Source organism: Neolamprologus brichardi, chromosome 1, assembly GCF_056152115.1.
Source record: "Neolamprologus brichardi isolate AB-2024 chromosome 1, ASM5615211v1, whole genome shotgun sequence".
Classification (NCBI taxonomy): Eukaryota; Metazoa; Chordata; class Actinopteri; order Cichliformes; family Cichlidae; genus Neolamprologus; species Neolamprologus brichardi.
In genome coordinates, this window is record NC_142104.1 from 1,059,751 (window position 1) to 1,085,759 (window position 26,009).

Genomic DNA, 26,009 nt, shown 5'->3' on the forward strand with positions numbered 1-26,009 from the left:
AGGGGCGTGGCCTCTTTGACTGGTAGGTGGATGGCTTCACCGGAGTTTGACGTGAAGCAGGTATGTGGTCTCTACACTGCTGAACACTAATCTGTTTTTATTTGGTTCATGTTTATTAATATTTGCGGGAACGGAGAGATAAGATAAGAGATAAGATAAAACTTTATTAAACCCTCGGGTGGGTTCCTCCCTGAAATTTGGTTTCCAAAAAAGCACAGTACCGACAGAAGTTACAGAATATTATATATATATATATATATATATATATATATATATATATATATATATACACACATATATAAATACAAAGACATATATAGATAAAATATACAAAGGGGATAAATAGAATAAATAGGAATAAAGATAAAAATACAAGTGAATTGCACATTTCAAGTATGAGAGGTCACGGGGGGTGCGGTGACGTAAGCGTGTGAGGTCAGACCTCCTGTGTACTGGTTGTCTTGACAGCAGGTGGATTTTAGACCCCCCGCCCCCCACTCTTGGGCCCCGCCCACAGACGCTGGGCTGACGGAGCGCCGTTTCTTTGCAGACACTCGGAGCTGCGCTGCGCACCGGACGGTCCGCTGTTCGCCGGAGTTCGCCTGGAGCCTTTTTTCTTTGTTCGCTCGGTGAAGCGTCAGGATGAATGTGGGGATCCCGGAGGGCTGCTTTCTGTCCGCCCTGCAGCCCAACTCCTCCTGCACTGCTTACGTGGTCCCCTCGGACGGCCCGTCTCCGGACCCGGTGGCGAAAGCTCGGAGGGTCCGGGAGCAGGTCCGGATGCGGCTGGCTGAGAGGAAGTCGTCCTCCCTGAGCAGGCTGGAAGGATCAACAGGTGAGAGCTTGAAAGCAGCGCAGAGTAACGGTAAAGTCAGTAAAGTCCACAGTGGACAGTGGAGTATCTGTTACCTCCTCCTGGAATTAACCAACACCTCCCTGAGCTCATTGCCCCCACCCGAAAGTAGCGATCAGGGGCGTTTCCAGGATTTCTTTTCACTGGGGCCACAGGGGTCCCCACAGAAACATGTAATGAGTTGGCTTTAGTTTTAAAAAGAGCAGCGAGCATAAGAGCAGAGGTAACGATGATAAACACAGAGAGCCATTTAAAGTCTGTCTGTTATTGAAGGGGGGGGGCAGAACTGAAGCAGCGATGCAGCACAACAAGCCACAGATTTAATGCTTCACACCCTTCTGTCCACGGTCGGTGAGTGCATGGAAGTAAAAACGAGGAGTGATGTAGTGATCGGATCATTTGGTCAGGTGGTTCTGGGGGAGTGTGATGTGTGAGCTGTGACTCGCTTGGTGCTGAGGGGTTAAAAATGTGCACTCACTGGAAAATAGTTGTTGCAGCCAGTGTGAGCTTCACAGTAACCTCCCACATCAGAGTCATGATGATCGTCAGGCTTTAACCTGCTTTAACTGTCATGTGAGTCTCTGCTCACTTTTATTCTGAACTTTTCCAAACTTAAGGAAGGAAAATGTGGTTTGAGTTCACAGATGATAACTTCCTCTGACAGTGACGATCAGACTGACACCAAAGAACTGGTTTCATGTTACATTTATCTCTGTGGGTTTATGCTCCATTATTTATGTTCAGTCGCTTTAATGTTACAGCTGCTTTTAGTGACGCATGTGCCGATGCTGTACGTACAGTAACACATTACCATGTATTAGCACCGGGCTTGACTTCCATACTCTGAGTTTGAGGTGACTTCCCCCCACAGGGGAGCTTTATCCTCCGTGGGGGCTAAATCTCGTTCTTCCTGTTTCACCATCAGAAGCTCAACATACTCTGAGTCAGCCTCACACTCATCCTCGTACCGCTGCTTCACCTGAAACATCAGGGAGAGCTCCAGTTGTTGTCCAGGTCAGAGGTCACGGCGTCCAGCTGGTTGCTCCACACCTGTGATTGTGGCTAGAGCAGGGCGATATGACCAAAAATATTTATCACGATATACATTTGAAAATTTGCGATAACGATATAACTGACGATATAATTGACACGAGACAAAATACTTTACAACTCCACAACTTTATTGGTGCAAAAAAACATCAATGTATTTTCACTTAAACAAGCAGCTGTTTTTTATCTGCATTAAAGTTATATAAACATTTAAAAGTGCAAATGTAAATTCCTCGCTGACAGTTTAACCAAAAGGCATTTCCAGTGGAAACTGGCCAACATAACCTCAGCATAACCATGTATAATATCCACAACACTTAAAAAGAGGTTATACACACACAATACGGTAACATTATGTTGAAGCACAGTACGTATCCCTCCGCGAGGCTCCGCCCACAATAGCCGTAATGCTCCGACAATCCATCAAGCGGTGCGGCTTCGTAGCTTAGCAAAGTCTAAGCTACGAAGTCGCTATTTTTGGTAGCATCCTCTACCAAAAATAGTGCTTTGTTGTGTGTCTGACGGACGAAAGCTAAACCAGTTCCACACCAGTGAAGCTGCAGCATTTTAACAAACCAGTTCTGGTTCATTGGTTTCATTCAACGATCCACTTTTGCTCTCCTCATTCTGCGTCGCCGCCATGTGCGCATGTAAACAAAGGCACTGCACATGCGCGTTTTACCCATATTCTATCGCCATATTTCATTTTCTTATCGTTGCCCAAAATTACACCGGTGTTACCGTGAACAGTATGATATGGCCCAGCCCTAATTGTGGGATTTTCCTCCATTATCTGATCTGTGGGAATAAATGACCACATGCTCAAATCCTCCAGAGCTGTAATCCAGGAGCTTTGGGGGTAAATCATGTCTGAAGGTGAGCTGATGCCACCTGGTACTCGAGCCCCGGTGAAACGTGTAGTTTCTCTGAGACGTGTGCGGTGACGTGAAAGGTCAGCTGGTGTGTTTGGACCTGCTGAGCGAGGCTGTTTGGCAGCTTAGACAGAGCCTGAAACTCCTGCAGCTCCGTCCCTTTGTTACGTCTGTACAGAGCAGATGGCAAACACACTGCTTCCTGTCAGCGTTACCGAGAAGTCAGTATCAAGCATATAAAACATGGCAGCCGTAAAGAGGCGTGACTGTCTAAATACTTTGGGCTGTAGATCATCGTTCTGCAGAGACACCAGAAGCTCGTTCAGTGTGGACGCATCGTCTTCCCACCTCAGTATCTGCACGTGTTCAAAGAAACGGACGCAGAAATCTGCTTCCTGCTGTGGCTCAGGAAGTAGAGCGGGCGATCTGGTTACCAGAAGGTCGTGGTTTGATACCCGGGTCCGTGCGCTGTCTGTGGGTGAGGTGCTGAACCCCGATACCAGCTGTACTCTGAGTCAGTACTCGCCCACTTTCAGTTACACCGCAGCTCATGAGCTGCAGCAGCACATTAATATAGCCCCGCCCCCGGCCCCGCCCCTCTGTATGATGCAAACAAACATGGTGAATGTTCATGTTCTTCTTCCAAGCTGAAGGTTTGGCAGGTTTGTTTAATCCAGTGTGAAACATCTGGACTGTGAGCTCATGTCCCAAAAATCTGTGACGTTTGCTTCTAACGGTGTCGTTCTGGACCCAGCGGAGGCCGCGGCGCTTCTTTAGAGATCCTGCGTCTCTGAGCTCTTCCCAACACGTTTGAATCTTTGTGCCAAACGGCTCCTTCAGCCTCTAATGGCCTCCTCCGTGTGTCTGCTGGAGCTTTATTCCAGATGTTCACACGAGCCAGTTTTACTGAGTCTGAGATCTGAGTCCCAGCGCGAGCTCAGCTTTCACTTTGTATCCAGAAATGATGAGCTGCGTGTTAGAAGAGACCGCAGAGCTTTAACAGACTCGACCTTCTTATCAGGGTCATCAGCAGAAAATGTCACAACTGGAGTTTAAAAGTGATGTTTAGGAGGCACAGAGGGAATAATGAAAGACGGGATCCAGCTGGCTTTGGGGAAATTGAACATTTCTTCTACTTCTTTGAAAGTTTTTCTCAGGATTTAGTCGAGCCTGTGCAGACAGATCGAGGCTAATCTGACAGTTTGCAGTGAACAAAGTTTAACATGTGTGCGTCTTTGTAGAAAGAAGCAGCAGCCGTGATGAAACTGATGGGTGCAGCAGATAACACTGTTGCTTTAGAGACGACCAGTCCGTGCTGGGTGTTCACAGGGGTGGAGGTGGGCGAAGCTCGCCTCTGTCACGTTGGATGCTTTTCGTTTTTGACTCTCTGGTTCGGGTAAAAACGAGAAGAAGCTCGATGGTGAGTTGTGGTCAAATGCAGCAGCAACCCTGCACGATGAGAGCAAAGCTCAATGCTGTGAGCCGAACATCAGCCGGTTTATTGTTCACACAGATGTGAATGTGTGTGAAGCCGTGTGGGTGTTATTTCCACCACTTCCTGTTTTTTTCCCTCTTTACGGAAAAGTGCAGTGTGACATCACAGATTCCCGGATAAAAAGTTAAACATGGACGTTCGACCCCAGAACGTTGATAACACAGAAGAAGAAGAACGGCGTGGTGTCTGTTTGGACATCAGCAGTCGGTGAGGAGGGGAACTGTGATGATCCACATCTGTTTTCACAAAGGAGGTCTGGGAGAGGAAGGAGACCCCCCCTCACTGCTCCGTCTCTCGGCTGATAAGAGACCCCTCGTCTGACCCTCAGAGTCAGGATGTGTCTGCGTGGAAGCAAATATTCTCTTATTAGTAAAAAGAGGCGAATCTCCTCATATTTAATATCAGCAATGAAATAACGGCGCCTGGTCCGAGCTCAGTATTCAGTAAGCCAATGGGATTTGACTGATGACGGAGCCCCTCCCCCTTCCTGCTCCGTTGGTATTTTGAGCACTGCTTCAAGGAGCACGCAAACACAGCGGGCCTCGTTCACGACCAGCGTGAGCGATTCATCGCCTCTTTCTCACCTGACCCTGACGTGATCTGGCGGCGTTCGCAGAGCCTCTGTTTTTGTTTCGGAGAAAAGCTCCGTGGGGTTCGGGTCAGGGGTCTGTGCTGGAAATCCTCTTTGTTCTTCAGATATTGAGGAGTGTTTGCTTTGCTTCAGTTTCCTCCTGCGTAAAGATCAAACTGGAGGCCGGACTGATGCTTCTCCCTGCAGCCACGCTCGAACCCAGATTCATCAACAAGCTTCGAACTCTGGGAAAAACCCTTCGGTGTAATTAAGGTCACTCAGCACATTTGTTGCACACCCTGGTTGATCAGGAAGAGGAAACAAGAACAAGGAAGCTAAAGCTAATGCTGCAAAGGCCACAGATGAGGAAACAATTATTAGCCCACCAATGAAATTCAAAGTTTAGTCTAAATTCTTCCAAGTGCTCTTTTAAGAGGGAGGAATTGTCATCAGTGTAAAGGATCAGTGATCTCAGTTTGTACATGATAACAAAATCATCTCAGGATAAACGAAAATGACTAAAGTCAATATTTTTAGTCCCTTAAAAACAAGTGAGAGGAGTCTGCAGCTGAAGCCTCCTTTGCTCCTTCTTTGTTTAACCAAAACACAACAACAGTCGCCTCAAGCTGCTTTATACTGTCAGGTCGACCCTACAATAATACACACAGAGAAAAACCCAACTATCATATGACCCCCTATGAGCAGCACTTTGGCGACAGTGGGAAGGAAAAACTCCCTTTTAACAGGAAGAAACCTCCGGCAGAACCAGGCTCAGGGAGGGGCGGGGCCATCTGCTGTGATTGGTTGGGGTGAGAGAAGGAAGACAGGATGAAGACATGCTGTCTTCATGGTCCAGTTCAGGGACTCCAGTTAGCTGAGGTGAAGCTAACACAGCTAGCAGCTACAGCAGAACCAGGCTCAGGGTCAATCCCCCGGCAGCCTACGTCTATTGCAGCATCACTAAGGGAGGATTCAGGGTCACCTGGTCCAGCCCTAACTATATGCTTTAGCAAAAAGGAAAGTTTGAAGCCTAATCTTGAAAGTAGAGATAGTGTCTGTCTCCTGAATCCAAACTGGAAGCTGGTTCCACAGAAGAGGGGCCTGAAAACTGAAGGCTCTCCCTCCCATTCTACTTTTAAATACTCTAGGAACAACAAGTAGGCCTGCAGAGCGAGAGCGAAGTGCTCTAATAGGGTGATATGGTACTACAAGGTCATTAAGATAAGATGGGGCCTGATTATTTAAGACCTTGTATGTGAGGAGCAGGATTTTGAATTCTGGATTTAACAGGAAGCCAAAACAGGAGAAATCTGCTCTCTCTTTCTAGTCCCTGTCAGGACTCTTGCTGCAGCAGCACGGGGGTCTGAGCCCGTGGACAGCGAGGAGCCACACGACTTCATGTTTGCAGGCTTGGAGAAAACTGTTATCTTCAATATTCAGAATTACTCGCGCTCTCTGTCCTATAACAACACTGACACATGACCCGGAGCTCGTCCTGCAGGGAGCAGGACTAACCTTACACTTTGGCAAAGAGCCGGTGTTGTTCGAGTCTCTGACCTGTTGGAGAATTTGAGATTTAAAGCATCTGATTCACTGGAAGCTCAGAGCGACATATCAAATAAAGCCTTCAGCAGATATTTACAGATCAGTGAGTCCCAACAGAGTCTCGTCCTCTTTATCCAAACTCTGCTCTGAAGCTCGAACCTTGAATCTTTTCACGAGTTTGCCTTCCATAGTTTCAACATGCAACAGCTATAAAGGTGTTGAGGGTCGGTCCTCGACTCTCCTGACCTCCGACCTTTTCTGATGTATCGATCGTGCGGCTCTGAATCCTGGTTCAGATGAAATAGAAAGAAACATGCAGAGCAGCTTCACTCTGTGAGAAAGCTCTGATGTCATGTTTCCTATTATCACTGTGCTGCTTACTCAGCAATGTTCTGCTGGAAGCTGGAGGCACAGCTGTGTCTCTGACAGGTGCTGCCAGATTCAGCCTGAGCGAAGTGGAAAGCAGCGATCCGGACGGTTTGAGGTAAAACGTTCATGAAGTTTGACGACCTTCACGCAGTCAGGCCAAAGAAATGAAAGTAAGGGTCCTGTGTAAGCTCATGGACCACCTCCTGTGGGGAACATTCCTCTCCAATCAGCTCAGCGTGTTATCACAGCCTATTTTAGACTGTTGGTCGGCTGCTGCTCTTCCACAGTGTGGCTGGTATTTCTCACTGTGTGAACTTTCCACACACATTCAAACCAACACAACAGCAAGGCTGATTTTCTCTGTTTTCATTCATCTTCAGTTTGAGTTTGTAATTTGAGTTTTAGCATAAATTCTGTTGGCGGCACCAAGTTTTTATTTCTGTCATCAGCGCAGGAAGCCTGCAGATTGCAGCCAATCAGCTGATGGCTCAAACCTTTCACAGTATAAATTATTGAAGCTGCATTTGCCTCCATACTAGGGCTGGGCCATATCATACCGTTCACGGTAACACCGGTATGATGTTGGGCAACGATAAGAAAATGAAATATGGCGATAGAATATGGGTAAAACGCGCATGCGCAGTGCCTTTGTTTTCATACGCACATGGCGGAAAAAGCATGGCGGCGACGCAGAACGAGAAGAGCGAAAGCGGATCGTTGAATGAAACAGATGAACCTGAACTGGTTTGTAAAAATGCTGCAGCTTCACTGGTGTGGAACTGGTTTAGCTTTCGTCCGTCAGATACACAACAAAGCACTATTTTTGGTAGCGCATGCTAGCGGGCCGTCGTTATTACCGTGTTGTTTGGAAAATACGACACTTAAAATCAATCCTTTGATTTTTCTGAAAGTCGACAGAGCCCCTTATAATCCCGTGCGCCTTATGTATGAACTCTGGTTGTGTTTACTGACCTCGAAACGATTTTATGTGCACGGCGCTCGAAAATCTGTCAAATGTTTCAGTACGACTTTGCTAAGCTACGAAGCCGCACCGCTTGATGGATTGTCGGAGCATTACGGCTATCGTAGGCGGAGCCTCGCGGAGTGATACGTACTGTGCTTCAACATAATATTACCGTATTGTGTGTGTATAACCTCTTTTTAAGTGTTGTGGATATTATACATGGTTATGCTGAGGATATGTCGGCCAGTTTCCACTGGAAATGCCTTTTGGTTAAACTGTCAGCAACGAATCTGCATTTGCACTGTTACATTTTTATATAATGTTAATGCAGATAAAAAACAGCTGCTTGTTTAAGTGAAAATACATTGATGGGGTTTTTTTGCACTAATAAAGTCGTAAAGTATTTTGTCTCGTGTCAATTATATTGCAAATTTTCAAATGTATATCGTGATAAATATTTTTGGTCATAGTGCCCTGCTCTAGCTCCTTGCAGTTGCTGCATTCTGCAAGCTGCTTTGTAACCCACCTCCACCCCAGCTCCTCGTTTTCGTGGTGTTTCTGGTACCGATGGAGCTTTTTCTGCTCTGAGCACTCAAAGCACTTTTTTTATTGCAAGCCTTTTTCAGCCAATCACAAGCATTCACACATGGATGCATCGCGCACAGCTCGGGTTCAGCAGACTGGAGTCTGGATGGATCCACCACCTCCTGAGCCGCAGTCGCTGCACACACGATGTCATATCTTTCTGTTTGTTAGCTTTATGAAATAACTAAACTGCATTTAATCTGAAGAAAGGTTTATTTGTCCTTTCAGTCAAAAATTACAGAGTTAAAATGAGCCCCAGTTCAGGCTGTGCTGCTGCTGCCAAAACGAGAATAAGATTCATTTTGGGATTAATAAGTTTCAATCCTGAAGTCTCAGCTGGTCGAGTTTATTTCCATCTTTTTGCTTTGATGATCTTCTGCAGGTGGGTGCAGGTATGAGCTCACCTCAGTTTCATGTGTCTGTTGCTGTGTCATCATTTATGACATTTACACAAACCCATAAAAACTTTGGGTCTTTGCAGGCGTCGTGTGTGTCGGGTACAGACGACCTTCGCTGACCTGCAGGTCGATGCTTTCTGCTTTGATCTGGTTTGAGTCCCGTTTGTACGCCGTGCGTGACCGCCGCTCCCTCGTCTCTGACGTGTTGATGCTTGCATGCCCCGTGGCCCGCCCAGCAGCATTTCCTCCCTCCTTCCTGCTCTGCTCGATGGTGTGTGATGTTTTTCTGTTCGCTGTTTCACTGCGTCCAGCAGCTTGCATCACGTGTTAGGATAAATGGCCTTTGCTCGGGGTTCGCGTGGCGGCAGCTGAAGCTTGTGTTTGAGGCGTGCGGTGTGTTTGTTGGACGGCATATTCCTGCACACAGACGGTCTTTCAGTGGCGACGCTGGTCCACCTTTGGCCCGAGTTGGGGACGTTCCCGGTGCTTCTTCCTCTTGTTAAATGATGTCACACTGAGTGTATTTGTGGCCTGAGTGCCTCCTCTTATTCTCTGAGTGCCCAAAATTCTTCTCAGCCTCTCCAGCATTTCATGAGCTCTGGACTGAATTGGTCCCAGAGGCGGTTCCTCTGACTGTGATTGGTGCTCGGTAATCTGCAGCTGATATTATGCACTGCCATATGATTGGCTGATTGGATAAGCAGATGTACATGTGTTCCTAATAAAGTGGCTGGAGTGTGTGTGAAGGTGATGGTGAGAACTAGGGCTGCCATGATTAGTCAACTAGTCACGATTACGTCGACTATCAAAATCGTCGACGACTGATTTAATAGTCGACGCATCATTTGAAGCTTTGTAAGATCACAAAAGACGCAGGAATAAGTAGTAGGATTTAAGAGTGTAATAACGGACTGAAACAGAAGATGGCAGCACTGCAGGTACAAGGATGCCAGCTGCCGTTAAACCCCGAAGAAGAAGAAGCTCTGTCCCAGAATTCATAGCGCAGCCCAGCTCAGTTTCCAACAATGGCGGCAGCTAGTTAGTTTTAATATTACTCTTATTATTCTTTCTGGGTCACAAAATAAACGTTTAACATATTTTCAGGCGAGAATGTAGCTGTGTAAACCTCAAATATCTGCTCAGTTTATCAAGACACCACATATTTTCAAAAGCGCTCCGACGTTTTCGGAGACGTCTGTTACCCACTAGCTCGATAGCTAGCCGGGGGCTAGGCTAACTAGAGCCGCGAGAACACCGGACTCCCGCAAATCGTTTTCAAACCCACCGCCGTCTTTCGCTACTCAGGTTAAACATGATATATAAGTCACTTAGATAACTTAAAAATGTTATTGTTTGGCTTTTTTCAGTATTTTATTTGTTCCTGAGTAAATCGGTTTGGCTGAGATTAAAGTTATAGTTTTTACACAGCTGAATAAACGTCAAGCAGACAGCTGATTATCAGAAGTGTGAGATGCTCGAGAATTTACTCCGGTGTCCTGTTATATTTTAGATAGCAAGGAGTTTATTAAACTTCACCGAAACAATCTGCAGATTTCATTAAAATTTAATAAACTATCATCTTGTCTTTATTTTTAGTTAGCACAGACCTTAAACACTTAAAGCTGTAAGCTAATGATAGTTATATAAGAGCAGATGCTGCTGGTGCAATAAGCTGTATGTCTAATGGATGATGATCTGATTAGTCGACTATCAAAATAATCGTTTGTGGCAGCTCTAGTAAGAACATGCATCAGTTGTAAGAGTGACTGTCTTCCTTCTCTCTGCAGAGCCTCCTGAGATGAAGAGCTACAGCCACGCTCAGGGTTTCAGCTCCAGATCCATGATAAACACGCCGAGTCGCGTCATGGCTGTGAGTACACGCCACACACACGATGAAGAGCTTTAAACACACATCGTGAGTCACTGTGGTGGGAGCAGCTCCACTGCAACACAGAAGGGACGTCAATAATTAGAATTTGAATGTAAATAAATATAAAAGTTGTTTTCCTGACATTTCTGTAACATCCAGCAGGGGGCGACTTTTAAAGACGTCCATTGGATAGAAGCCTATGAGGAAATGAGCCTCGTGCTCAGAGGAAAATAATAATAATAAAATGTTTTTCTTATTATTACTAAATGTGATCTTTCAGGAATCCTGAAGCAGCACAAAGCTTCAGCTGAGCTGCTTCTCCTCATTCCTGGGATTTGAAATAATTCCCAGTTACACACAAGCTGTCGTTTGGAGCGTGACGCTCCGTGTTAATGAGACGCTGCTGTCGCTCCTCGCACATTATTATTTAAAAACAGGACCACAGGTGTGCAGTGTGTATTTTAGCCAAAGCCGCCATCTTTTCCATCGCCGAGTAGCTTTTAGTGGCGAAACAGGAGCAGAGGGTGAAAAGACTGTAAAGGGAGGTCGGTAGCTGACCACGTCAGGCACAAAACGGCGCAAAGATGAGACTGACGATGATTTCTGTTCAAATTCAACTCTTCATCAGCCCCACCCACAGCAGTGCCCCGCGGCGTTTCTCCCTCTGACCTCCAACAGAAGCAAAGAGCATTGTTCTGCAGGACGCCACCAACGGCTCAGACGACCTTTCAAAGTTGATGGGGGCGGGACTCATGAAACCGTGAAGAGAAACGTTATGAAGAAATGATTTTTCATCAGGTCACATCTGCCCTGTGCCGTCTGGAAATGTGCCACACTCGACCTGCGTGTGCTGCGAGCACGGTGCTCACACTGAGCAGCCATTGTGTCGGACTGTTTCCTCTGTGTGTCAGAACAATGTAAAGAAAAGAAAAACACAAACAGGACATCGACCCGCTGCTGCACCTCTGCAGCTTAACAATGCAGAGGCTGCACGGCGTTTCCTGTAGATTATAACGAAGGAGAGGAAGAGCCGTAAAATGCTCCTCCCTGCGCCCGCACAGCTCCGTGTCACTCCCTCGCTCTGGCGTGCAGTGATATCTGCACAAACCTTGGTTGCTGTGAGCAGCTTTGATACGACTCTGGGGAACGAAAATAGTTCTGCTCGCAGCAGAGTTTAGACATTTGTATTGTTACACATTCCTGTTAGCTGTGTTACACGCCGCCACACATCTCCACAGCCAAACTCGCTCCAGGCCACCTCCTCTGCTCGGAGTCTCCTCCCAGTCGGACGCACCTGAAAAGCATCCAGGTCCCATCCTGAAGCACATCTGAGTTCCTCCTGAACGACCGAGATCTTCACCTTATCTCTAAGGAAGAGCACCGACATCCTTCAGAGGAAGCTGCTCGCATCCTCAGTCACATTCTTTCAGTCCCACTCACAGCTCGTGGTCATAGGTGAGGGTGGGAACGTAGATCCACCAGTAAATCAGCAGCTTCGGTGTCACGCCAATCAATCACGCCTTCCTCTCGCGCCTCCCCCGGGAATAAGACCCGGAGATACTTAAACTTGAGGCTCCTCTGAACTCCAGAGAAGGATCTCTGCCCTGTGAGGCCTCACAGCTCTCGGCGAGCTGCAATCAGCTCCATCGCCAACAGGAGGACGTCGTCCACAACAAGCAGCCGTGATCGTTGCTCCTCCCCCTCTGAAGTGGAAGGACCGGGCGCAGTCCAAAACCAACCGGGAACAAATCTCACTGAACACTTAATGAGCTGTTAACAAATGATTGATCTGACTGATTATTGATCTGAAAGCAGTCCGTCCTCTAACCTTTTTTCTCCCCACGCCTTCTGTCTCCAGGTGCCCGCTGTGCCTCTTCCTGCCTCGGGCTTCTCGTCTCGCTCTTCTGTGGACACCACTTCCCGGCTGACCCACAAAGGTGCGGCTGTGGTCCACAGCAGCTCTCAGACCTCCCAGGTGTACAGCCGAAGCAGACGCTCTAAGTCGCTGACCCAGGGCGAGCACGAGGCGCTTCCTGTCACTTCCTCCGGCCGTCTAGAGAACCCTTTGCTTCCTCTCCCTGCGCCGCCACCAGGTACCCTGAGGCGCAGCCTCAGTGGGATTCTGGCCCAGGAGAAAGGTTGCTGGCAGGAGGAGGAGCTTCCACAGCAGTACACCTATAAAGGCCCCTCCCACCGCACCATCAGCCGCATCACCAACAGACAGCAGCACTACCAGCAGCAGCAGAGCTCCAGCCTAGGCCAGGAGGGCTGGGTGGGGAACGGCAGGGGCGTCCCCCCTGGGGGGGACACCTGGGGAACACAGTGGCAGCAACAGCAGCAGCAGCACGTGTCCAGGACCTCCGGGACCATGCACCGCGCCGCCTCGCTCCGCAGCCTGAGGAGTGTCGGGAAGGGAGTGGACGTCTTCGACGGAGCGTCGATCCACAGCAACGACCCGCTGGGAGAGTGAGACACCTTCCTCTATTTAGCTAGTTAGCTTAGCCTTCATCAGATTTATCTTTAGCTCACTTAAACGAAACAGACGGGACAATAACCATTAAACTACACACAGGAAGTGGCGACCCATGACCGCAGTAGGTGAACAGCATTCTGTGACACTGTGAGCGACAGGAAGTGCGCCGATCGAGTAAAGAATACCACGACTGACAGATGACCTGCTAGTACATATGTTAGAGGGTTACCTAGGCAACCAGAGCCACCAGCCGTCGGCGTGAGCGAATCGCTGCCAGTATGTACGCAGCTTTAGAGATGTGAAGTGGGCGGGGCCAGAATTAAGGTTAATAGAGGTGACCATGCGACTCACATGTGAGGGGCAGTAATTAAAGGGTTACCTAGGCAACCAGAGGCCCAGCCCTACTACTACTCGTGACCAACCATAAGCCTCAGAGGACACGTGTCGATCACTTCATATGTGATCAGGGCAATACACCGTTGTCATAGGAACAACCAATCATGTGCAAGGTGAATTTTGATTGGCTGAGCTTAGCTAGCTGCCGCTACACTGAGGGGTAACCTGGAAATAGCATGAAGAGCATACTGCTGTCTGACTCGCTGCAGCAAAGTGTTAAAGTGGGCGGGATCACATACAGGTGACCCGGGGCGTGGGAGGAGTTTAATATCTGAAGATCTTTCAGCGAGCTTTCTGTCCAACGCCCAAAGACGGCGACAGTAAAGAGTCTTTATTTGATCTTAAAACAAATCGGTAAAAATTCTGATAAAGCAAAAAAAGAATGAAGAGAGCAGCATTAGATCGTTGCAGGCTGAGCTGCTGGTAGGAAGCCTTTTAATGCAACTGTGTGTGTGTGTGTGTGTGTGTGTGTGTGTGCGTGCGTGTGTGTGTGTGTGTGTGTGCAGGATGCAAAATCTGGACATGCCCACGGCTGTCAAGTATCTGTCCGAGTCAGACGCTCACTTGCAGGTTGTTGGAGCTGCGTTCATCCAGCATCAGTGCTACCACAGCAGGGACGCCAAACACCAGGTACGACCTCAGGAGGGACACATGGAAGCAGTTAGAGTGGAGCAGGCGGGGGGGAAATGACTTACCAAAATAAAACAGGAAGTGACGACAGAAAATGGCATGACACACACACACACACACACACACACTCACACACACACAGACACACACACACACACAGACACACACACACACACACAGACACACACTCAGACACACACACAGACAGACACACAGACACACACAGACACACACAGACAGACACACACACAGACACACACTCAGACACACACACAGACAGACACACACAGACACACACACACACACAGACACACACAGACAGACACACACACTCAGACACACACACACACACACACACAGACACACACACAGACAGACACACAAACAGACACAGACACACACACACACAGACACACACACAGACACAGACACACACACACACACACACAGACACACACTCAGACAGACACACAAACAGACACAGACACACACACACACAGACACACACACAGACACACACTCAGACAGACACACAAACAGACACAGACACACACACACACAGACACACACACAGACACACACAGACAGACACACACACTCAGACACACACAGACACAGACACACACACACAGACACACACAGACAGACACACACACTCAGACACACACACACACACACACAGACACACACTCAGACACACACACAGACAGACACACAAACAGACACAGACACACACACACACAGACACACACAGACACACACACACAGACACACACTCAGACAGACACACAAACAGACACAGACACACACACACAGACACACACACAGACACACACACACAGACACAGACACACACAGACAGACACACACACTCAGACACACACAGACAGACACACACACTCAGACACACACACACACACACACAGACACACACACAGACACACACACAGACAGACACACACACTCAGACACACACACACACACACACACAAACAGACACAGACACACACACACACAGACACACACACAGACACACACACAGACACACACACTCAGACACACACAGACACACACACACAGACACACACACAGACAGACACACAAACAGACACAGACACACACACACACAGACACACACACAGACAGACACACACACACACACAGACACACACACAGACACACACACAGACACACACACTCAGACACACACAGACACACACACACAGACACACACACAGACACACACACACAGACAGACACACAAACAGACACAGACACACAGACTCAGACACACACAGACACACACACACAGACACACACTCAGACAGACACACACAGACACAGACACACACACAGACACAGACACACAGACTCAGACACACACAGACACACACACACAGACACACACTCAGACAGACACACACAGACACACACACACACACAGACACACACACACACAGACACACACACACACACAGACACACACACACAGACACACACACACAGACACACACACACACAGCACTGTGACGTCAGCGTGTCTGCAGGAACTCTTCTTCTTCTTTGTCCAATGAATGACAAACATGAAGACTCATAAAGGGCAGACCGGTGACGGCGGTTAGCGCTGTTAGCCTCACAGCAACAAGGTCTTGAGTTTGACTCCACCTCGCAGGCGGGGCCTCTCCCTGTGGCGTTTGCGTGTCCTCCCCGTGTTTGCGGGGGAACGAGGAAGAGAAGGTCATGAGGTGAAGGTGGTTGGTGACTCGCTCTCTTTCTCAGGTCCGAGTTCTGCAAGGTGTTCCAGCTCTGGTGCAACTTTTTTCCAGCGACAACCAGGAAGTGAAGCGTTACGCTACCGCCGCCACGAGGAACCTCATCTACGAGAGCGCCGAGAACAAGGTGGCTCTCATCGACGCCGGCGGGCTGACACCTCTCATTAGCCTCCTGAACGAACCCGACGAGGAGCTGCGAAAGACCATCACAGGTGGGAACCCTCTGCTCTGCACTAGTGTGAGATGTTAGCGACGTGAACCCGTCTCACAAACTCACTGTGGCCGTCCGCAGGCGTCCTGTGGAATCTCTCCTCCAGAGATAACCTGAAGGAGAAGCTGTCCCGGGAGGCGTTACCTGTGCTGACACAGAAAGTTCTGATTCCTCTGTGCAGGAGCGTCCCGCTAAGTCCATCAGAGAGAGACATCTTTAACAGCACCACCGGCTGCCTCAGGTACCGTCAGTCAGTGATGGGCTGCTCTGTGTTTTAGTTTTAAAAACTAAATCATCTGATGGAGACTAGAAAAGAAGCTCAACATGTCCAGGATACCTTTTATTTATCTGGCTTCTCTTCATTTACCATCATCAGCTGATTATCAGCTTGATAAATCTGTACACAGGTGTTACAGGTACTGTGCTGCAGTGGTTTGTATCATATCTGTCTAATAGACTCCAGTTTGTGCATGTAAATGGAGAGTCCTCTTCACACACTGAGGTTAATTATGGAGTTCCACAGGGTTCAGTGCTAGGACCAATTCTGTTTACATTATACATGCTTCCCTCATCCAGCATCATTAGAAGACATAGCATACATTTACACATTTTCAGACCTTCGTGCGATGTGCACTCTGAGGCTTTTCCAGGGACTGATTGGTCAATAATAAAAGGTTTAGTGTGTGGTGATCTCTCATCTGGAACATAATCTGCTCAGATATAAGATGTGAACCACAGGCTTGGACCTGGTGTTACCTTAATAACCACAAACCCTGCTGCAGAGCTCAGGCATGCCAGGATTTGGGCCGTCTCAGCAGACGTCTCAGAGACGCTCTTTCACTGAGAGTGAAGAGATCAGCAACAGCAAAGAAGGTGGAAGACGCTTCACTGGAGGGAGAAAGCTGCTTCTTTCATCCTTTTAGTACAAAGTCTGCAAACCTTTCAGAGGTTCCACTCAGACTGGATGGTTTTGTGCACATGGAAATTAAAGTAAATTTAGATAATGCTTCAAAATAACTGCCCAGAGCTGTTTAATGACAGTGAGACTGGATTTTAACCTCAATTAGGCTCTGATGCGTCATTTCAAGGAAATAAAAGATGAACTGAATGGATGTTTATTTAAAGTAACGTCACATAATGCAGTCTCACAGAGCAGCAGCTGCTGTTTCATTGTAGTAATGTTTGATGTAAGTGAAGGATTTGGTCGGGTTGAATGTCTCCGTCTGTGTTGCTCCGACAGGAACCTGAGCTCCGTGAACGAGAGAACGAGGCAGAAGATGAGAGAAATGCCCGGCCTCGTGGACTCTCTGGTGACCTACATCCAGCAGGAAGAACAGGGCGACGAGAAGGTGAGCCACAGAGGCGCGTGGATAATGATGTCTGAGCGCAGGCGCTTTAAAGCGTCTGGAGCCGTGAGCACAAACCACAGACGCCGGAGACGGGGTTTGTCATTTACAGCAGAACAGTAACCGGCTCAGTGAGGTTAACCTGGAGTGTAAAGAAGTGCACGTTTGCTCTGATTCATCGCTGCCTCACGTCACAGTTTCAGCATCAGGACTCCAGTAAACTGCACGACTGTAGAGGCTTTACTTCTGAACTTGTATAAACGAGGATCCCACAGATCTGAGAACCGGTCGATCATCATCGAGATCATCTGCTCGTCTTCATCGTGTTTGCTGCTGCGTTACTATCAGGCTGATTTTACTCTCAGCTCTTAGTTTCTTTAGTAGCGTTTCTGTGTGAAAACCCACTAAAGTGACGAGTGGGTCTGGTGCAGTCTGGACTGGTGTTTGTCAGGAAGTCGCTGACTCACTGCCGTCCCACTCAACGGATTTCCCAAAGTCTCCTCGGGGGGGTTGTGCTGGAATGTGTCACTAAATGAATAAAACTGAAGACATTTCCTGCGTGTCTTTGTTCTATTTTTATTGTGGCCAGTATTCCAGTTATTCCAGTTGTTCCTCTGAGATCATCTCTGTGCTGTTGTTAAAAAGTGCAGAGATGTAAAACGGCAGCAGTGCATCATAAAGAAGGCTGGGAGAAAGAAAACAGCTTGTTAATAAAAATAGATTTGATCTGTCCTCGGGTCAGAGCGGAGGCGGGAGCAACTGAAACGGGATATCGTGATGTGCGAGCTTAAAGGACGAGGGCGACGGAATCCTCAGTCATTCCCAGTTTTCCATGGTGGCCGACTCTCCACGTTGTTAATGGTGCAGTGGTTTGGGTCGAGTGTGAAAAGGGTTCAGACTTCTTTCTGTGTGGATGCAGATGTTCGCTGTAATGTGCTTTTAGTGTCTAAAGCTCATCAGAGTCGGCATGGTGACTAAGACTCGCTGAGCCCGTTTGTTTCGGTCGCTCTTTTAACTGATATCTATTTTTTCTTTCCTGTCTGCGTGTTCAGGGTTTGGAGAACTCCCTGTGCGTGATGAGAAATCTGTCCTATCAGCTGTACTCGGAGCTTCCCCCCTCAGTCCAGCTCCGCCTTGAGGGCCCGTCGAGAGCTTCTGCCAACAGAGAGATCGAGACCATCGGCTGCTTCACTCTGTACAGCAAGAAGAACGTGGAGGTACGAGCAGGAGGAGAGGGTGCTGGTGTTATCCACCCGTGTGGTGCTCTGTGGCTGGATCCCCATCACCTCCAAAAACCATTAGAGTAGCTACGGTCTGCTAGATTTCATAGTAATGTGTTTGTTTAAAATCTAACTTAAATGTGAAACTGGAAAACTAAGCAGCAGACAGACGTAAGCAGTTTAATCACACGAGCGCCTAAAAGATAAATTCATAACAGTCTTTGTTTTTATTGAATGACTCAACTTGATTCTCACAGTTTATCAGTTTAGTACAAAGTCTGCAAACAAGTGCTACTGTAACTCATGAAAGTAGTTTAGTTTAATTTTAGGTTTGTTTAGTCTGGTTTAGTTTAGTTTCTTTTGTTTAGCTTAGTTTAGCTTAGCTTGGTTTAGCTTGGTTTAATTAGCTTGGTTTAGCTTAGTTTAGTTTAGCTTAGCTTGGTTTAATTAGCTTGGTTTAGCTTAGCTTGGTTTAGCTTAGTCTGGTTTAGTTTAGTTTTTTTTTTGGTTTAGCTTGGTTTAGCTTAGCTTGGTTTAGTTTCTTTTGGTTTAGTTTGGTTTAGCTTAGTTTAGTTTAGTTTAGCTTGGCTTAGCTTAGTTTAGCTTGGTTTAATTTAGCATGGTTTAGTTTAGCTTGGTTTAGCTTAGCTTGGTTTAGTTTCTTTTGGTTTAGTTTGGTTTAGCTTAGTTTAGTTTAGCTTGGCTTAGCTTAGTTTAGCTTGGTTTAGTTTAGCATGGTTTAGTTTAGCTTAGTTTAGCTTGGTTTAGCTTAGCTTGGTTTAGTTTCTTTTGGTTTAGTTTAGTTTAGTTTAGCTTGGTTTAGCTTAGCTTGGTTTAGTTTCTTTTGGTTTAGTTTAGTTTAGTTTAGCTTGGTTAAGCTTAGTTTGGTTTAGTTTCTTTTGGTTTAGTTTAGTTTAGCTTGGTTTAGTTTCTTTTCTTTTGGTTTAGTTTAGTTTAGCTTGGTTTAGCTTAGCTTAGTTTAGCTTGGTTTAGCTTAGCTTGGTTTAGTTTCTTTTGGTTTAGTTTAGCTTAGTTTAGCTTGGTTTAGCTTAGCTTGGTTTAGCTTAGTCTGGTTTAGTTTAGTTTTTTTTGGTTTAGCTTGGTTTAGCTTAGCTTGGTTTAGTTTCTTTTGGTTTAGTTTAGTTTAGCTTGGTTAAGCTTAGTTTGGTTTAGTTTCTTTTGGTTTAGTTTGGTTTAGCTTGGCTTAGCTTAGTTTAGCTTTGTTTAGTTTAGCATGGTTTAGTTTAGCATGGTTTGGTTTAGTTTAGTTTTACTTTGAGTTTACACTCAGCAGATTTTCTTCAATTATGAATTATTTGAATAAATAAACTTTTTGTTTTATATATTTTTGCTACTTTTGACCCCAAATTCTGTATTTGTACTTGATTTCTCTCTCCGTCCGCAGCAGAATCACCAGAACCTGCCCACCCTGTCTCAGCCTAAAGGGTCCGAGTGGCTGTGGCACCCGAAGGTGGTGGGGCTCTACAAGCTCATCCTGCAGAACAGCGACTACAGCTCCTGCAGCCGCGAGGCCGCCATCGGAGCCCTGCAGAACATCACCGCGGGAGATGCCAGGGTAACGCCTCGTCCCGATCGTCAGCTTTAATGCAAGGTGCGGTCTCTGCAGGCTCACGTGACCTTTGCTCCTCTCTGTTAGTGGGCGTCCGTGCTGAGCATGGTGATTATAGAGAAGGAGCGGATGCTTCCCATCCTCCTGGACCGGCTGGACACCAACAGCGACACGGAGCTCAGGCCTCTGAGCGGCCTGCTGAGGAATCTGACCCGGCACGCCACCGACAAACAGCACATGGGTAAGAGCCCTGCTGGGACAGGTGCAGCTCTGCTTTCAAGGGTGTCAGTGCATCCGTCCAGGTCCGCTCCAGAGTCTTTCTTATTCAAGTCCTTCTTCTGTGTCGTGGCAGCTAAGAACATGGTGGGGCTTCTGGTGTCCAAGCTTCCCGCAGACGGCCTGCAGACAACGCCATCCAGCGACGTGGTGGTCAATCTCTGCGGAGCCCTCAACCACCTGGTCACCTGCAGCTCCTCGGCAGCCCGCGACGTCTGTCACTTCAACGGCATCCCCAAACTGGTGGGCATCAAGACGTCCCACGACAGCAGGTACGTGTAGTCGCGCTCATGTCGCCGGCTCTGCCGCCGTTTCTCTTCAGACTCTTCATGTTTCCGCTGAAACAAAGCTGTGACCCCTCTGCGACCTTTGTGTCCTGTTTAGGACTTCACATGTCTGTTATAACCTCTCCTTCACACTGCGGGACATGTTTGTGATGAAGTCCCTGCTGCTCTGGTATTTCCGCCTCATTAGTCCTCCTGTCCTCTCTCGCTCTCTGCTGTCCTTCACTTTTAGCTCCGGGAGTCAGAAAGCTGCCCGAGCAGCCTCGACCGTCCTCTGCAACATGTTCCAGTACAAGAAGCTGCACAGAGACTACAGACTGGTGAGTTCATGTGGAATCTTCACACGCTTCATCCAGAACACTCTCTGTTGATTCACCCGCTAATTATTTCCAGCAGCGGGGAGTCGATTTCGTCACAGTAGATGTTTTTCTGAAAGTGCCGCAACTGAGCTTGAGGATATAAATCACCTGCTGTTATCATCTTATCTAGTTAATCATTTGACCTCCTCACTGCGTACGACGGTAGCTCCTGTGACAAATCAGAAGGCAGTGGTTTGAGGGCGGAGTCAAGGAGACCATCTCTGAATGGAGGAGGGGTTGCAGCCGTTCCCCAACTCTCTGTGAACTCATGGCCACTGATCGGTGGTCAATTTACATGTTAATGGTCATGACCTCATCGCCATTGTTTGAGTCATTGTGTAAATGTGCTGTTTATAAGGTTGGAAACCTGCAGTCAGCTGACGTTTCTCCCACTGCAAACATCCAGAATCAACCTGTTTGGATTTCCTTACCTGGATGATTGAGCGATGATGCAGAGACATCAAGCGTGCACCGCTTACGAGTGTGACAATAACGCATCAGGATCATGTGTGTGTGAGGACGCTGCAGCGGGACGGCGAGCCGCTGTGCCAAAAACAAACCAGCACCACATTCACCAGGTTTCTCTCTGCGACTTCATCCTCAAAGGCTGAAGCAGCAGAGCGAGGGCGAACAGGATGGGTCTCAAACGTGTCGTCGAGGCGAAGACGGAGGCGGCGTGCTTGTGCTCACTTTGGGAGCCTTTGTTACATTTTTGGTTGCAGCTATGTTTAAGTCAAAGAGCCTGAACCCGTCCTGCTCTTTTATTTCCTGCAGCCTGAGCTGGGGAGAAGCTATGGGCGTGGGCTGTCATTGTGCTGCGCTTGTTTGCACCAGATGGTTTTCACGCCTGCATCTGCTTTTTATCTCACTTGACCTCCACTTCTCGTAACTCCTCTTCCTCGCTGCCTCCCTCCTCTGTTCTGCCCCCGAGCCTGGCCCTCATTAGTCCATGGACGTGCTTATCTGGAAGTTCTGCAAAAGCAAATATTTTCTCTGAAGTAAGCAGCAGTCAGACTGGAGACTTGCTAAACTCCGTCTCTGCGGCTCCACGTTTGTCTAAAAGTGCGTTTTGGTCATTTCTGCTGAAAAATGCTTTAAACCGTCAGCAGAAGTGAAAGAACGCGTGAACAGCAGAGTCGAAGGATCCAGGGCTGCGTCCGTAGCGAGGAAAGACTCGTTCGAGCAGCTGCTCGCGCTGTCCTCGTGCACGTGTGTTTAAAACCACTGAAAATGAAATTAAACTTAATGATCGGGCTGACAGGGGCTCACTCTGCCCAGAACACCACATGATGATGATGATGATGATGATGATGATGATGAAAAGCTAAATGCGAGTCTGTCTGTAGCCCCCCCTCCTTCTGTGGAGGCATTAGCAGACCCCCCGCCCCCTCCTGCTGTGAGAATCCTTTCCTCGTGTCCGCTGAGCTGCAGCAGGAATGTGGAGAATCTGGCTCAGACGTTTTGGGTTCGCCGCTGTGTCTCTGCTGAGGTGAACTTGGCGATCCTCCTCCCGTAAACCCGCCCAGCACAAACAAACCCAGGCCTTTATCTCCCTGCACTTTCACACAGACCCAGTTGTGCAGATAACACATCTGGAACACAGCTGTGCAGAAACAAAATGACAGGAGGAATATTTCTGGTTTACAGATGGTGAAACTTCTTCTCTGCAAACTGTCGACAAACAGCTTTGTTAGGTAACGCTGAGTGTGGCGGCCCAGCTTCGTTTATTGTGCAACTTCTCTGAGTTTATGTTGCTGCGCCGTGGAAACGGCTCCGGGCGCCTGATGGAGGCTGACAGATAGATGGGCTCCTTCATTCTTCTGAGCCTGCAGCAGGCGACCAGGAGACGATGCAGAGCAACCTGGAGCAAGTTCAGGGACACACACAGGGACACACACAGGGACACACACACAGAGACACACACAGGGACACACACACAGGGACACACAGGGACACACAGGGACACACACAGACACTTTAGTTTATGACAGAAAATCTAAACTTCCAGTCCTTCAAAAGTACACCGTGCACGGCTGCGTGGCATTCCTGCAGCTGCTGATGTCCACATCAGGATAACGCTCAAAATTCCTGATAGATCACAGAGCCTTCAGAAGCTGCTCCTCTCCACATCGCTCATAATAGTGCTGCTGTGGACTGAAGCTGCTGTGGGCTGAAGCTGCTGTGGACTGAAGCTGCTGTGGACTGAAGCTGCTGTGGACTGAAGCTGCTGTGGGCTGAAGCTGCTGTGGGCTGAAGCTGCTGTGGACTGAAGCTGCTGTGGACTGAAGCTGCTGTGGACTGAAGCTGCTGTGGACTGAAGCTGCTGTGGACTGAAGCTGCTGTGGACTGAAGCTGCTGTGGGCTGAAGCTGCTGTGGGCTGACGTTTGTCGGTCTGTGAGTTCTGAGGTCCGAGGGACATTTCACCATCACACAGCGAGGCTTCGTGCGGGCGTCCATCTGTGGGCGACGCAGGAACCCGCCTGCACGGCGCTGCAGCAGTGGAGCGACGGCCTGTGGAGTGAGCTACAGGCTGTACTTCCACTGAGCTGTTCATCTGTTAACGATTCACGGTTGCAGCCTGAACGATCTCTGCTCGTCGTTGCTGAAACCAAATCTTTCATCAACCTTTGATGATTTTTAAGCTTTTAAGGATCTTACCACCTGATCGGCTCAGTGTTAGTCGTACTCTACTCTGGACCTGCTGCTTATTCTTCATTTCCTCTAAAAGCTCCTGTAGTACTCGCGTGTCCTGCTCACCCTACACTGAAGTACTTTAAGTATTTGTACTCGTACGCGGTAAAAAAAAAGAGGAATTCACGCTGTAAACTGTGGGTGCGTCTCTGTTGCAACATCAGCTGTGTTGGGTGGGTCGGTGTGGGCACGTAGTCGCCCACTAGAGGGCAGAGCAGGACATGTTTTACCCTCCAAAGATTCTTGTAATCACAGTTTTCTTCATCAAACATAAATCATTTTGTTTTAGCACAAATTACAGAGTCAGTTTATTATTACTGTTATCCTCTGAGACACTGAGCTTCTATTGGAGCACAGCTCAAACCACTGCTGTGCAGGGATGTGCTTTCACTCTGTAATGCTCCAGTGAAAGCTGAGGGTCTCCAGAATAAAAGACTTCAGCAGGGATCGAGCTGTCACTGAGAACATCAGGCTAAAAACAAAAGTCCAGACTTGAGAGAAACAGTCTCACAGAAGACGCCTGCAGAGACAGGAAGCAGAGATTTCAGAGGCTTGGAGAGAAAACCAATAACTTCACTGAGCCGATGTAGTGACATCACTGCACAGAGGCTGCACACCAGGAAGCACGAGACTAAAACACAGACTGGAGTATGCTGAGGAAGATCCTGCAGACCGGGAGCGCCCTTTGGTCAGAGACGCTGCTGAGGTTCAAAGAAAGGAGGGCGAGGCTGCGCCTCAAACACCAGCCGGTCGCAGCAGATGGCCCCGCCCCTCCCTGAGGCTGGTCGCCAAAGTGCTGCTCATAGGGGGTCGTATGATTGTTGGGGGTTTCTCTGTATGTATTATTGTAGGGTCGGCCTTACAGCTCCTTAGGCGACTGCTGCTGTGTAAATAAAAGTGAGCTGAGTGTGAGACAAACACATGAAGGCTGGTGTCCAGCAGGGGGCAGCGGGTGAAATCATGTAAACAGTAAAACTGGGACGTTTTTTGTATTACGAACGATGATGATGATGATGATGATGATGATGATGATGACGGTCGAGTCGCTCTGTGGGACACTTGATGAGTTTCTGTTTGTGTCTTTTTTCAGAAAGGATTCGGCAAACGAGACTTCGCAGACGGATCCTTCTAGGCTCAGCGTTCGACCTCGGGACCAAGACGAAGTTGACGAACCCGTTATGTGACTGCGACCGACTTCCAGGAAGGCGATAGTGACCCGGAGACGTGCAAACACACGTGGCGTTTGGCAGCTGTGCGTTCGCTCAGCTGCAGAGAGTCTGATGGGAAGCTCGCGTGTTTTCCGACACGGACACACGTCAGAGTCCGACTCCTTGGACGTGTTCGCGTTACGTGCGGTGCTCGTAGAGTTTAGCTTTGGTTGCCGATGCGTTCACTTACCGTTGTAAATATTGATGCACATATTTTAGGGTGTGTTCACATCAAACATGAAGGGTTCACCTCATGTGACTGCAGTCACCGTGGAAACCGGAGCATCGGCGTCCACGTGGCGCTGGAGGAGAATCCCGGCTCTGCGGTTCCTGCTGGAGGATTTTGGCTCGTGAAGGCAGATTCGCCGCCATTTGTATCGCCCAACATGAACTCATTGCATGAAGTTTGTATGTAATCACTCCACGTTTGTTGTGAACACACCGTTGAAGACCTGCAGGTCACCACTCACTCATTACTTTTTTAATCCAAAGGTCAGAGGTCAGATCTTCAGACTCTAACGACGTCTCACAGGTGCGTTCTGGCAGGTGAGCGGCGACCTGGGGCGTGCTTAGAGGTTAAAGGATGATTCGGTTTAGTTTAGCCTGACTTGTTTCCGTGGGCGACGGCTGTTGGGATGACTTTGTCGGAAAGCTGCGAGCAGATCTCGCGTCGCGAGCAGATCTCGCGTCGCGAGCAGATCTCGCGCGGTTTGCTCACCGATTTCTGCAACTTCTGCTTTTCACAGCAGAGGTGTGAGTTGAGTTAAAGAGAAGCTCAGAGAGTCGAAATGTAGACGTGATGATCTTGTGTGTAGGAACATTTTCTAACGATAACTGTTAATAAAAGGTAATAAAACTGAAGTGAATACTTTAACTCCTGTATCTGAAATGAAGATTAACAACGATTGCTGATTGGTTGGTTTGTGAACCATCAACGATCAAATGCGTGGATGTTTCTAAACTGTCAATAAATACTGTGCATTAACAGAAGGTCTTTGGA

General features: G+C 48.1%; 1 protein-coding gene across 2 annotated transcripts; it reads left to right on the plus strand.

Annotated features, from left to right (window-relative positions):
• Positions 1-538: 538 nt before the first annotated feature.
• Positions 539-25,692, plus strand: LOC102777012 (plakophilin-3-like). Of its 2 annotated transcripts, none has more exons than XM_087846051.1 (13): positions 539-835; positions 10,490-10,572; positions 12,431-13,038; positions 13,948-14,071; positions 15,851-16,055; positions 16,136-16,295; positions 17,295-17,403; positions 18,453-18,617; positions 20,026-20,196; positions 20,278-20,431; positions 20,543-20,738; positions 20,983-21,070; positions 24,892-25,692. In XM_087846051.1, exons 1-13 carry the CDS (start codon positions 643-645, stop codon positions 24,931-24,933), a joined length of 2,298 nt encoding a protein of 765 aa, XP_087702177.1. In that variant the 5' UTR covers positions 539-642; the 3' UTR covers positions 24,934-25,692. The 2 variants fall into 2 exon arrangements, with proteins under 2 accessions (XP_087702177.1, XP_087702593.1); XM_087846467.1 differs by having other exon boundaries at positions 20,029-20,196.
• The last annotated feature ends 317 nt before the right edge of the window (positions 25,693-26,009 follow it).

Bases quoted from the DNA above. Each gene is read 5' to 3' on its own strand.
- LOC102777012 (XM_087846051.1), top strand. From the start codon at position 643: ATGAATGTGGGGATCCCGGAGGGCTGCTTTCTGTCCGCCCTGCAGCCC. The intron at 14,072-15,850 runs GTACGACCTCAG...TCTCTTTCTCAG, and splicing joins GCAGGGACGCCAAACACCAG to GTCCGAGTTCTGCAAGGTGT. The intron at 17,404-18,452 runs GTGAGCCACAGA...CTGCGTGTTCAG, and splicing joins AAGAACAGGGCGACGAGAAG to GGTTTGGAGAACTCCCTGTG.